Source organism: Neodiprion virginianus, chromosome 7 (assembly GCF_021901495.1).
Source record: "Neodiprion virginianus isolate iyNeoVirg1 chromosome 7, iyNeoVirg1.1, whole genome shotgun sequence".
Taxonomy (NCBI): domain Eukaryota; kingdom Metazoa; phylum Arthropoda; class Insecta; order Hymenoptera; family Diprionidae; genus Neodiprion; species Neodiprion virginianus.
Genome location: NC_060883.1, coordinates 3,126,339 through 3,140,131, shown reverse-complemented (window position 1 = coordinate 3,140,131; position 13,793 = coordinate 3,126,339). Strand labels below are relative to the sequence as shown.

Below are 13,793 nucleotides of genomic sequence, written 5' to 3'. Positions count from 1 at the left end.
GAAAAGGGATAAATTTTACGTTTTTTTCCGTTTTCCTCGAGAACTGATACCGACAGATGAAAAATGACTCGACCATCGTGTAGAGCGGAAAATTCTACATCGAATTATGTCCTCGTACGTCGGGAACGGAGTTGGATTAACAAATTGAGAAAAAAGAAATTCTACTTATCGACGGTGTCTGGGGAATTTTGGTGGAATAATTTATCTGCATAAGAAAAAAGATACTATTTTACCAAAATTCCCCAGATATTGCCCGTTTTTCATCTATCGATGGCGGTTTTTGAGGGAATCAGTAAAAAAAAAAAAAAAAGAGGCAAGTTTTCCTGTTTTCTCGAAACGTCGGATGTGCAGATCAAAAATGTTTTCAAATTTTTATTCCCGAGGGTCGAAAACCCGTGCATGTAACACAAAAATCCAGCCGTATCCCGAATATTTTTAATTCAGACTTTTTTTTCGACGCAGCTTTGAACCAAGGGTTGTTTTATTAATTATAATGCAAAATCATCACTACGATTACAATATTTAATAATTATTTAAATTTTGTACAATGATTACCGAGTTTTTCCACACAGGTTTATCTCATCGTCAGCGATTGGGCAGTATTACACGGCTCTAATCTATTCTTTGCCTATCATTATGGTCTTGTTTCCTCACGTCTTAAATACCAGTTGACCGACTTGTTTTTCAGCATTATCGTTCCCTTCGTTGCTTTGTATTCATTTATACGTAACCGAGGATGGTATATTTTTCGAAAATTTCATTACGTCAAATACTTTTCCCTGACCCGATTACATTTATGTTGTAATAGCGACAAAATAACTATAAATTACAAATATTCCGGCAAGAAATAACTTGTTGCAAACACATTTATGTTTCAGTTTCTCGGTGCAAGTGATCAGCAAGATGATGAAAAGACGTGTCTAGTGAGATAAATTTATCTCGAGGTTAAACGTAGAGCGTAAAACTAATGTTCAAATATGTACGCAATTTAACACCTGCTTATTGTTATTACATCCCACTCGATATCGTTTTACGTTTCTCTGACACGCGGTTTTTATTTGTTATCTTCTTCTACTTCTACTTCTTCTTCTTCTTCTTCTTCTTCTTCTTCTTCTTCTTTTTCTTCTTTGGAGATAATTACAGTCGTGCCTTCGCCTTGATATCCATATATTACGTACGTAGCTCAATTTTAATCCTTCGACAATCCTGAATTTTACAACATTCTTTTTTTATCCATCCAATTTTTTTTCATTCCGCAACTCCTTCTCCTATATCCGTGAAAACTTTTCTCTCGTCTGAGAAATTCGATCATTCATTCAATCGTTCATTGTTCTAAACTTCTTTACTCGATTATTTATTTTTTTAACTCGTATCAAATTCACTTGTTCAATAATAATTCAGTATATTTACTCATTGATCTGTTCGCTATATTAAATGAACCGTTCAATTCACTCATATGTTCGATTCATTGGAGATTATTATACGGTTAAAGAACAGTGCAATAGATGTATAAAAAAAAAATTATTTAAATGAGTACAGACACGATTTGTGATTATTCGGAATTTTCTAATCTCGCGAAATAATTCTCCTTGATTCTTATCTAACCATATATCACGTCTGTTTGTCTATTAGTGAATATTAATCGATGTCGATTACCTTCAAATAAATATGCCACGTGATTTATTCATATGGCAATAAATAATAATAATAATAATACCATACCACCACGTGCCTACTCCTATGATGAAACAAATTCGGCGTAGTTAGAAACTGTCAAAGTTTAATTAGTTTACGAATAGAGTAGAATTGTTTTTATTGTTACGCTAACAGACGATTGCTCACAATGACGAATGGAGTAATTATCTGCAAATCGCCTGGAACTAAATTTACGATGTTTTTCATTCGTCAATGTATGTAAAGAAATATAATAATACACGTATGGAAATGTCAAAGTCTCCAAGTTTTTAAAGTTCAATCTGACCGTTACATTAAGCGCTGTTGTTCCAAATCGTCGAAACTTCGGATGATGAAATATTCCGAATGCAATGGTCGTTTTGAATTTTGAAAATTTAGAACTTCAATTTTAATTTGACTCTTACACCTTTTTACAAACCCTCGAACTTGACTTTCGGTTCATTCGTCAATTATGATTAGATATGATTTAACTGTTTTTTCGAAACTTATTTTCGATATTAACATCGCGGTGTTCTGTTTCACCGTTATTTTTCCTTTCTTCAATATCTTAGCAACAACAAGAAAAATTTTATTCCATTGCACGCGGGTGAATTGGCAAGAGGGATATGCTGGTCGTCGAGTTTGTAATCTAATCACTTATCCGGGATGTGGCAGAATCGCGCTAACAATGCGGGAGTGGAAATCCCACAAGCACACGCGCGTTTCAAATGGCGTACGAAGAAATTTCATGTCACTGGGAAGACCGTGATTATGAAAAAAATCAGAAATAAAGCGTTTGATACAAAGAACAGCGCAAAAGAAAAAAAAAACATCTAAAAAAAGCCTGAACCTTGACCTGTTTCAATGTAGAATAAAATCGGTAATAGAGTTTTGTAAATCAATCGATAAAAGCAACTCTGAAACATGGATGAAAAAAAAACAAATCACGTTTGTATCATCAAGAGTATCTTGATGCAAATGTAGCTAAACGGAAGAGAAAGTGAAACTAAAAAGCAAATTAAAAAAAAAAAAAAATGTAAAAATTTTTCAGATTTTCTGCAGAATGTAATAATCTAATTACGTGATATAAAAATATTAAAGAAAAGTTCTAGATTTGAGATCCAAGTAAGTCTCGCTTTGTTTCCCTGCAATAACTTCATCGCTATTCTTGCGGTTTTCAGTTCAACTGAAATCATAACGACAACGATGCAATTATCTCGTGCGTTTATACTTTGAATTATCAGCTTTTCTTATAATTCCCATGTTTTGAATTAATCTTGAAGGCTTGCGATATTAGCGAGATACTTGGAGCCTCAGTTACGATACGAGTAGAAGAAGTCTATTGTGGTCAGCCAAACGCCTTGCGACATACGATTACAGTCCTGTCACTTTGTTGAATGTATCAATTTTTCTAGAACCGATGTAGCAAAATGATGTTATGGTAAGTCAAACTGTAAGCAATTTGCTACGAACGAGGATATAATACAACAGTCATCGGGATAATGGCCAAGGTCAAGGTCAAGGTCAAGTCTACATTCTCGCAGCATGATGAAAAATCATGATCGTTCATTTGTCAAGATTGGAACGTGATATCTTTTTTTACCATCTTGTTGTTGGTCGTTTTTTTTTCTTTCTGTTATTCAAAGTTTCTTTCAAAGGATCGCCATCGAACGGACGAAGTTCGAAAGCATTCGTTATACGTATTTCTACCTCTACACTATTGATTTCTTCCACTTCGTTAACTTTAGCGATGTGCACGAGACGATAAATTGGGACTCGCTAAACTCTCTGATGATATTATATTTTTTTTTTTTTCTGAACAAATTATGCGACACTTGATACCTATATTTGTCAAATGAGAAATACACGCTACGTTTACAGGGTGTTCGAAGTAAACGCTCCAGTATTTTGGGTTGCCTACCAATGAGGGAAACAGGCCTCCCAATTCATAAAAACTTTTCTTTATATGAAATATTTTTATGTCGATATATTTAACTGTAACATTCATGCAAAAATATATTTCTTGTACAGCACACGAACCTATGCTGTGCAAAAAAAATAATACACGCGCATATGTACTTGTATGTTTCGTGTCGCATTTTTCCAACCGAGAGCTATTAACCGGATGTCAATTATCAAGCCGAGATTATTATAACCGGTCATAAGCTGGAATGGTTTATAATTGTAACAGTGAATAATTAGTCAGTAAAGGCGCAGTTAGAAATAAAAGCAATTTAATTGTTACAAAGTATGATGCAGCGATGATATTTATTTGTATTAATATTTACAGTTCATCGAACGATTTTGATGTCTATCGACAGAGAATATTTATTATTATTGACTCTTATAGATGATATTTTGTCACAGTATATTTATTATTGTGTATTGGGCATAATTTCGTTATCAACGATGGATTTCAAGTTAAGGGGACACGGTGGTCTAGAATTTTCGAAAAATCGATTTTTTTTTATATATATTTTGAAAGTGTAGTATCTTAAAAATATACTGTGAAAATTTGGTAATGATATTCACAGTATTTCAAGTTTTACAGCTCATTGAAGGTCGGCTCCAAAGTAAATTAACAAAACATTGAAAAAAAACGGGTCGTTTTCAGACTCGTACTTTTAACTACGCGCCATTTTCTCAAATTTCTTTTTTCATTCATTCTAGTTCCTGCGATAACTATACTTATACTAATTAAAAATCCGTCTTTTTTTATATCAATTCAGATGGAGAGATAAATCACCACCCACCAGTCAGGTCCATTTTTTTGGAGAGCGGGACTTCAGCGCCATTTTTCTAAATAAAAGAAAAAAATTTTTTGCCTAAATTTTCATTTTTGTTTAGTTGATAAGTAATAAAATAAGTGTAAAAAAATTTGAAAGCATTAATCATTATCTTCATAAGGAAAAAATTTTTTTAAATAGCTTAAATTTGAGGACGCTTAATTATAAACACGGAAGTTGGGTCAATTATACAATCTAAAATCAGCAAATTCTAGTGCTGTATGGTTGATCGATTAATCGGTGATTTGTGTCTATGAATTTCAAATTTAAATTATCGAACAAACTAATCGTTAGTAATCAGGCAGTAGAGTTAATTTGGAAAACTGTTCGAATTCGATCATGAAACCGGATATGAAAATACTCAAATTTGTAAAACGAGTTATAGACGCAATTCCTTGATATTTGAATTCTTTTCCGAGAGCCTAAGTCGTTCGTATTATCAAACTTGACGACGAATCGTGGCAATTTTTAAATCCATCTGTACCAAATAATGATTTCTCGTACGACGCATCACTCAAGATCATGGGAATTTTTCTCCGTTCCAAATTTCTGCCTGTGGAAAAAAGGTCGCATAAGAAATTCCATAGAAACCAATTGAATAATTTTTATTTTTTTCATCTTTTAAAATAAAGATTTTATTTCTTTTCAGACCTTGATCTTCTTGTATTTCCTAACGAGAAATACTTTCTACTCAAACATTTTCAATTTTTCATAATGGAATATTCAACATGGCGTCCAAAAAAAAATTAACATAGCCATGAAATTAGTGTACAAAAATTGAAAGAAAAAAAAAAAACAATTTTGCCATTCGCCACCAAGTCGACGAAGAAAAGTCTTCAAACAATCTTTTCTGTTTCTGTCTTTTACAACTTTGTCCTTCACAGTCAATTTTCAACTGTCCAGTAGCAGCTCCATTCTGTTTGCTGTCTGTATCCAGCAGTCGATTGCAATTTCTGTAATTTTTTACAGTCAACTATAATCCCTGACTCATGTTGTTTCTTTATTTTTTTTCGAAGTCAATTTAAAATTTTTCAATTTCGAGAGGAATAATTTTTTTTGAATAGCCAGTCTAGTGTCTATTATACACTTTTAATCACTTTATGTTACATCCAAATTGATCAAAAAATTTATAAAAAAATCGATTTTAACTCCTTGAAGGGGCCTTTGGGGCACGGGTTAATATTAAAATGAGGAACGGATTTCACGTTCAAAAAACATTTTTTTAGTTATTTCGAGTCAATTTAAGGGGTAGGAGAAAAAAATCTTTTTTTCAACAATATCAAGGGCCGCCCTAATATATATGACGCACTGATAATCCCTAAATCTGTCGCGCTTCGAAAGATTGTCAAAGCATCGGACTGATGTTTGAAGCTCATAATGTAGTATGGGCGGTATGCAACACAACTTATCTCTCAGAGATCGACCCCCACTCCCATTTTAGTATATTGCAGAGTATAAATAACGTTGCACTGAAATAGAAATAATCAGTCCGCGAGGAACTTCCCTTGGGTAACGCACAGCTGCATTTCACCGCGGTTATCGCTTTCTACATTGTGGGTACACTCAACCGCGCCAGAAACCATGAGCGCAACGAATAAGGTAGGCTTGTTTCCACATATACGTACATTATTTTTTGCTGTGCAAAACAAATCGGTAAAAGTAAAAAAAAAAAAAAAAAACTCCCTAGAATTTGTTCCTTCGCGTATTGAGAGCAGACGTGATTTAGAAAATTACTGTGTCGTTGGATCGTTGATAAAGATGCGACTTTTTTCTGTCGTAATTTAAAAACGATTCCATATTTCTGAAGAAAATTTTTAGTCAGTGGGATCGTGTTGAAAAAATTTTGACGAAATCTTTCGAATGGTTCCTGAAATATCAGAGATTTTCTTCGTGTATTGCAAGTGTCATTATCGGGTTTTACGTGCATGCCGATAATTCATCGTAGTCGAGTCATAGCTGGAGTATCGGAGGGCTATCTGGTTGTAGCATCGTACGGCCACTTTCATGTAAGCGCAAGTGTCGCGAATGTACGATGTGTAGACATCTCTGTAGAATAATGTGTTATAAACAACATATAATTTGAGAGAATCGTACAACATTCGTAAACTTTTAAAACATTTCTTTTATCATCGATCGTCAGCTTATAGATTAGAATTTTTGTAAAAACAGTCGAGCGGAAACACTTCCGGATAAAACTGTATTCGAAAGTCGAAACTTCACATTTTTAGGATAGTGATAAAGAGGCGGAAAGACCAAGTAATGATGGCGGAGAAAATCCAGGCGGCTCGAAGGGTGACGGTGGCAAAGAAAATCCTGGCGGCTCGAAGGGTGACGGTGGCAAAGAAAATCCAAGCGGCTCGAAGGGTGACGGTGGCAAAGAAAATCCAGGCGCCACGTACGATGAAGATGGCTCAATTTTGTATTGTTCAGATAAGCTTCCAAAGGAAACGATTCTTATCGATCATGCTAGAGTTTCAGTTTCGACGTTTTGAAACGTCTGCTTGTGCTTCCTTCACATCGCCATACGTCACTTACTTTCCTATGAAAATAACTATAGACTCGTTGATAATGTTGCGATGTTGAAAATTGTACCTTTAGATAGAAAATCTGTAAGTTTTTACTATCAATACTACCAATATTGAAATGATTATTTCTTTCGAAACGTCGCAGGCCTGGAAAAACAGAGATAGCAAGGAGAGGCAAGTTTGAGTTCGCATCAGATCTGTCAAATTATATCCATAAAGTTCGGGAAGAGTATTGGAAATGTTTAGAAAGCGACAAAGAGGATAAACAATTTATAGGTGTCGTTCTGTACATTGTTGAAAAATTTTCCCTCCGGAGTGGCACTAAGGATCCCGAATTTCTGGATGATCCAACGGGTGTTTGCAGGTTAAAAAATGGCCACATCACTTTTCCCGAAGATGGTTCCGTTCACTTTCACTTTAACGGTAAGACAAGCTTCTGGTAATGGCATATACTTATTATTACATGTTTGGCTTAGCCACCGTCAAGTCCTTCATACGTCACGGTTAATTTTTTTTTCATTCGTAGGTAAGTCCAACATTACGTACGACAAAATACATCCGGTGGAACCAAAGGTCTACGATATTTTGAAAGAACGGGCAACAGGCCGCGAGTCCGAGGACCTCTTTCCTGGCACAACTGCGCAGCAAGTTAACGAATGTTTGAAAGGAATAATGCCGGGCCTTACTATGAGGGTGTTCAGAACGTACAACGGATCGCTGATAATGCAGAATGAGCTCGAGAACGCGACTCCGCCTTTCAACAAAAATACATGCAAAAAGGTGTGTAAAAAAGCGTTGGAAAAAGTAGCTGCATATTTGAATCATCAACGAGCCGCTTCAAGCTCCGGGAATCAAAATTTGACCCATTTGGTGGAATCGACAGTCGACCTATCACTGAGCGAGAAGAATCTCCAAGACAAGAAGACTCAGCCAAAGTCAGTATTTTATTATAGGAACTTTACCCTCTGAAAAAAAACGAAAGAGCAAGCTGATGGTTGATTTTCAGGGTGAAGACCGAACTACCGGAGGGAAGGGAGTGGAATTTAGACAGCAGCAAGACGTCCTACATAGATCACCGAGTCGTGATTTTGTGGTTGGTTACTCCGAATTGTACCTCAACGCTTGTTCATGATACACAAGCTTCATGTTTCGTCTGATAAGTGTTAGTAATATTCGAAAACTTTTTCCAGGTGCAAGAAGAACGGTATCGAAATAGATGATATGTACACTGTGAAAGAACGCAAAACCTATGAATGGGAAATTGGCGAGGTCGAAAAGTTGGTGGAAGAAAAAAAAAAATATTTCCACACTTTTTATTATTATTATTATTATATAAAACGATTCGATTGTTAATACTTGCCGATGAATTAAAGTAATCAAGTCGCTGGTGTCCAGTTCTTAACAATTTTGTCATTTTCAAACCTGACATTTTAGGTAGAATTACAAGATGTGCAGTGTGAGTAAATTGTTAGTCAACGTAACTGAAATCGCTATGATAATTTAGCGGGTAAAGGGCATTTTCAGATTGGTCTCAGAATGCATGGTGATTAATTATTTGGTGGTGGAAAGGATAAAAAGACATGAGATTGAACACTGTATATATGTTATATATATTGTTACAAAGGGTGAAGTCACCCGTTTTGCCCCTTTTTAATGATCTAGTAGTCATCATAGATAAAAGACGTTTATAGACCTCTTATGTCTTTCAAAAGAATAAGGTTGCTGCGTCAACCAACATTATTGTAAAAACAGTCTTGTTTCAGACTTAAAACCAGAAACACGTACCCTGCAATTAAAGCTTTTTCACGACATTTATTTACGCCTTTGATTTTGGCTTGATAATCAAACTCACGAATCCACATCTATTTCCGTAACGTCCAATAACGTTACAATATTTATATAATGAATGTTATACATTTGCATATAAATACTGTAACCTAATGAGCGTTTAAATAATTTAAGCACGCGGTGAAGTATTTGTGACTGTGAAAGGCGCGAATTGGAGAAACTGAGTTTACCAATTCCTCATATTTTTTTACATTTTGTAAGAAAATAGTTTATGTATGTCTAATTTACAACGAACGATAAGTCATCGTTACCAATAAAAGTATGAGGAAAGACTGAATAAAAATATAGAACTATGAGAAAAAAGAGCTTGGGTTGATTTTCGCACCGACTACGCAACACGGTATGAACTTAACGGTTTAAGAAAGATGAATAAATAGATGATACGATTGCAAACTACAATCAAACGGATGGTAGTTGATCCGGGTGCTTGGATGTCGACGGACCTCCACGTACTTGGTTGTCATCGTCGTTTTCCTGCAGCCTTTGAATCCGGAAGTTGGCGTCATTCCAGTATTGAACTTCGCCGTCTGCCCAGATGGCGTAGGCCAGAACCGTGACCAAGTAAACTGCGAAGGTGATCCAGAAGACGATCCTCCATTCCTGAAGAGTCTGATTCGGCGTGAGAACGCCGACCGCGTAGGGTGCGAGGACTCCAGCAACTGCGACGACCGTCGTCGTCATGGCCATCAGCGTTCCCGAGTAGTTGGGACTGAGATCGAGGGCGTTAACCATGGTGCTCGGGTACATAAGGCCCATCAGGCCCATACCGACGGTGAAAAGGGTTACAACAAGGATGCGATCGCATCCGGCGTAGGACGCGGCGATGAGGAAAACCGCAGGTCCTGCTGAGGCGATGGTCGCGCAGACCTTGCGCAGGTTCGTCCTAGAGATCCTGTCCTTCGCTATCAACCAGTCAGCGAACCAGGACGAGGCGATGCCGCTGACCCACATCGCGAGGAGAGGAAGAGCCGAGAGGAAGCCGTTCGCCTGTATCGAGAACTTGAGGACGCTGCTCATGTACTTCGGAAGGTCGGTTACCATCGTTTGGAAGCCAAAATTCTCGCCAACCTTAGCAATCAGCAAGGCCCACATCGGTGCCGAGGTCAGGATCTGCCTCCATGGCGTCGGTCCCGTTTCTTTGTGCGTGTGCTCGACCATCGCGTCGTGCAGGTACTTCTTCTCCTGGTCGGATATGAACGGGTGTGAGTCAGGGTAGCTGGAGCAGAGTAGAATCCAGGCCAGGAACCAGACCACGCCGAAGGCTCCGAAGACGTAGAAGACCACTGGCCAGCCCATCGAGGAATTGTGGATCAGGACTCCCGACAAGGCTGTTCCCACCACCGAGCCAACCTGCATACCTGCCATCACTACCGTCCCGATTTTCGACCTCTCTTGTGGCGGTGCCCATTGGGCTATCAGCACGTTCACCGCAGGGTAAGTTGTTCCCTCACCAAAACCCATCAGAATTCGGAGAACTATCAGACCCGTCGCGTCGAACGCTTCGACCACCGATGGTGTGAGCATTGTGAATATAGCCGTGGCCAGAATGCCGATACCGAGAGTGTACTTCCCTCCAAATTTGTCCGCAAGTATTCCTCCCGGTATTTGGGTGATGATGTAACCCCAGAAGAAACTCGACAGGATGATTCCCTGAAAAGTGATTCAAGGGTTCAACAGATTGTCCAGTTCTGGTTGACCTCACGCCTTCGAGTCCTGATAGTTGGCAAGGTTGGTTCGTTTTTTATCTTTTTTTTTTTCACGGTTCTATTTGAAAAATTTGTTGTACATTAGTTTTTTTTTTTTTTGTAAATTAGTTCTAAGTAATCGTTCACCAATCAACAGCAAAAAGCGCCTAACAATTCCGCAGTTGGTTATCCTCGTCTTTTATCCGAAATAGGAGTGTCGCATCACCTTGATATCCTTGTTTCGTTTTCAGTATTTATTTTTATGAACAACGATTCATTGGAACACGATACGAAATACATAAAACAATATATTATACAAAGGTCCGTAAGGTATAGACATAAAAATAAATAAAAAATATTGCAATAATTGGTAACGACCTCGAAACGTTTTCCTATCTCCTTCAGCTTTTACGATAATTTTTTTTCAGCAAAAAAGTTAAATTAAATGAACGACCCCGATGTACAAGCTTCGTTAAAAAGTAGTTACGGTTTTTCAGTGTTTCTGGTATTCACGAAGCTTTGGAAGACTGAAACTGCTTCCGATTATACTTTCTCTTCTTCGGTAACGACGATCTCTTTTCCAGCAATGACAAAATAGGATTGTACTCACCTGCGTATATTCATCCCAATCGTAAGCGCCTTTGCCGCTCGAACTCGAGGATGTTGACTCGGATGCCGGACAAGTCTCGTCGGAACTTGTGCTATTGGACGCCTCGGACGTTCGCACCATCTCCGTGATGGCTACGTTCAGGCAGATTCGCATCGAGAAGGCGTTGGAAATAGCGAGACATCCCATTACTGCAAGTATCCATCTCTGAGATATTCGAGAACCTGGAAAGAATCCGGAAAAATCTTGTCACCAGTTCAACGCCGACATCATCGAATATACAACGGTGTCAAAAATGGAACGAGAAGAAAGGTGACCGATTTGTTTTTCATACAAGCTAAATGATCAGGTTACTTACGGTAAAATCACGATACCGTAAACAAAAAAATTTACTTTTAATAAAATACAGATCCAGCCTCCAGTTCTACCGATTCACGGAAGTATAAAAGATCGATAATTAATTTATAAGATTGTTTAACTTTGAGACACTTGAGTTTGATCTAATAACTAATTGATTATCAACTGTTGTAGGAATTATCGTACAGGCGAATAATTGTAAACAGTCGATTGCTTGAGGCAAAATTTAAAGTACACGGTTGTGTTTTGATTTCCATTGATACGTTAATAGATTACCTGAATAAGTGCGATATAAATGGATGAATATTTTTCACAAACACGCAGTTTTTCATTGACGAATGAAAATATTGATGCGGAAATTATCATTTGATAGACAACATTTTATTACTATATACGTAATTAATTTTTATCGTGATGAAATTATCAAACATTTATATACAGAAGATAGAATTGACTTACAGCAGATTTTCCACGATGAGAACATAATCCTCAATGCTGCATTGCATCCGACGAAAATTGAGTCCAACAAATCGTAAAAACGGAAACGGAACACAAAATTTTTTCCCCAACAAGATATCTGTCAAATGATCTTTCAAAATGACAATTAAAACTATCGACTAGACAGAGACGATCGTCTACTCGACGCGCTTAGCAAAGGTCTGTATCGAACACCTCGATGTGATTCTACTATCAGACGACGATATTGTGATTAGACGACTCGTATATCGACGTCGATACTTGACAATGCGGTGTCGCAAGTACTTGTCGCAATTTGAAGGTTGAATTGTTTTCATTCTTTTAATTTCATTGCATTGACTTTCGTACGTTGTAACACGTAATTGTGTGAGAAAAATTTCGCACACTCGATGAAAGCGTTATCAATTATACGGATTGAAACGAATACAAGATCAAACGTAAATAAACGACCGAAGGATTAGTATAATAGCCACGCACTTGGCATGTTTACCCTGTGGCGAATAAAATTTGGTGATATACAAATTTATTCCCGGGACGCGTTCGTGTGTACGGTAATTATTTATTATACGTACATCCGTGTAAATAAGTCGGTAGTTGATTAGCGAGTATAATTGCGCGAGAGTTCATTAAGGAGATGGCAAGCACTGCAGAGTCAGATAATGAATGTTTGCATATTTTTTCACAAGTTCGAAAGATCGATTATAACGAAAAACTAGAGAAATATTGCGAAGCTTGTTATTAAAAAACTAATGCCCAAAATAATGAAGAGTAAAATAAAGATTTCGGTGATTTTTGTCTTACGTTTGAAAAAGGAATTAGCTTCAGAGTATGAAAGTAAAAATTGTAGAAGTAGATTCGAAAGAAAAATTAGCTGGTATCGTTTTCATTAATTATGGAATTCTTGTTCATACCTGAAAGCTGATTTACATTTCCAGTAACTTGGAATGAAGTGAAACGTACCAGTTAAACAAAAAATCGATTTAATTTGTTCTTGTAACATTCTTTTAATACAATTATCCGACAATAACGTAGTTTTGAAAGTAGAACGGAATGTAGAGTTACGTTTTCTTTGGTGTTAAATTCATCGTCTGTGTTGTTCAGATAAAGACAGGCTGTTGGTGCTCGTAATCTGAAAATTAAAAATACTGCTGATAAGTTGTTGGAATTTTATTGTACAATTGTCGCCGAATCATCGAGTCGTTCATTATGCGTGGATTGTTAGGATCAAGACTCTACGGTACAATTCTTGAGATTATTACGAGAGTGTTTTACTGTAAGGCTTTTTCAGATTGAGATAATAAAATAGCTTGCAAAACTGTTTGATTTCATTGATTAATTACTCGTGCAACGCTTGTTTACGTTATGATTTGATTTTCTCCAAGGTCGACGTTTTCAATTTATGTAATTTTTAACCGCGTAACAATTCTTCCGATCGATCGTTGCATTTTTTTTTCAACGGTCAACAAATCTCCATATAATACATACATCGTGAATTATGAGTAAAACAACAGTTGATTATTGTACATACACACGTCGCTTGACAAAGATTAATAAAGTTTTCAAACAAAATTATTTTGAGACTCGCAATTTAAATCCTGGTCAACGCATTTAAGTGCAATCGGCTAATCACTACGAATCAAACCAGTAGTGGATTTCAGGTAATCCAGATTTCTTCGTCATCCATGATTGCTTCCTTGTTCCGATGCTCGTTGTTATTCTGCAAGAAATAAAAATTTACGTAGCTACGCATCTTTGATGTTCTACTTTGGAAGTGTGCAATCAGCAATTAAGAAGTTTAAAATCCAAACCCTTACACGTTATTTTGAATCCTTCA

The 13,793-nt window shown here is 36.9% G+C and overlaps 3 protein-coding genes and 1 long non-coding RNA gene across 4 annotated transcripts in view; 3 read left to right on the top strand and 1 right to left on the bottom strand.

The window, feature by feature from the left end:
- Positions 1-1,935, top strand: part of LOC124308872 (endonuclease III-like protein 1) — a 38,059-nt gene extending 36,124 nt beyond the window's left edge. Inside the window, exon 5 of the mRNA XM_046772027.1 lies at positions 879-1,935. The gene's annotated coding sequence lies outside the window, so the exon portion shown is untranslated. The remainder of the gene's footprint in view (positions 1-878) is intronic.
- A 3,994-nt stretch (positions 1,936-5,929) lies between these two features.
- Positions 5,930-7,883, top strand: LOC124309018 (DNA topoisomerase 1-like). The gene is made up of 5 exons (XM_046772235.1): positions 5,930-6,059; positions 6,689-6,855; positions 7,131-7,408; positions 7,512-7,765; positions 7,869-7,883. Exons 1-5 carry the CDS (start codon positions 6,042-6,044, stop codon positions 7,881-7,883), a joined length of 732 nt encoding a protein of 243 aa, XP_046628191.1. The 5' UTR covers positions 5,930-6,041.
- A 29-nt stretch (positions 7,884-7,912) lies between these two features.
- LOC124308904 (uncharacterized) lies at positions 7,913-8,800 on the top strand. The gene is made up of 2 exons (XR_006909139.1): positions 7,913-8,078; positions 8,176-8,800. It is a non-coding gene; the product is annotated as an uncharacterized LOC124308904 (long non-coding RNA).
- A 19-nt stretch (positions 8,801-8,819) lies between these two features.
- Positions 8,820-12,159, bottom strand: LOC124308903 (putative inorganic phosphate cotransporter). Its single transcript, XM_046772065.1, has 3 exons — positions 11,942-12,159; positions 11,129-11,349; positions 8,820-10,483 (listed from the first exon to the last, which is right to left on the bottom strand). The coding sequence occupies exons 1-3, from the start codon at positions 11,964-11,966 to the stop codon at positions 9,233-9,235; spliced, it is 1,497 nt and encodes a 498-aa protein (XP_046628021.1). The 5' UTR covers positions 11,967-12,159; the 3' UTR covers positions 8,820-9,232.
- Positions 12,160-13,793: the final 1,634 nt, after the last annotated feature.

Excerpts from the sequence above, each read along its gene's own strand:
- LOC124309018 (XM_046772235.1), top strand. Across the intron at positions 6,856-7,130 it reads AAAGAAAATCCAGGCGCCAC|GCCTGGAAAAACAGAGATAG; the intron begins GTACGATGAAGA and ends GAAACGTCGCAG. Across the intron at positions 7,409-7,511 it reads CGTTCACTTTCACTTTAACG|GTAAGTCCAACATTACGTAC; the intron begins GTAAGACAAGCT and ends TTTCATTCGTAG.
- LOC124308903 (XM_046772065.1), bottom strand. The coding sequence starts at position 11,966 with ATGTTCTCATCGTGGAAAATCTGCT. Across the intron at positions 11,350-11,941 it reads CTCATCGTGGAAAATCTGCT|GTTCTCGAATATCTCAGAGA; the intron begins GTAAGTCAATTC and ends GATTCTTTCCAG. Across the intron at positions 10,484-11,128 it reads ATTGGGATGAATATACGCAG|GGAATCATCCTGTCGAGTTT; the intron begins GTGAGTACAATC and ends ATCACTTTTCAG.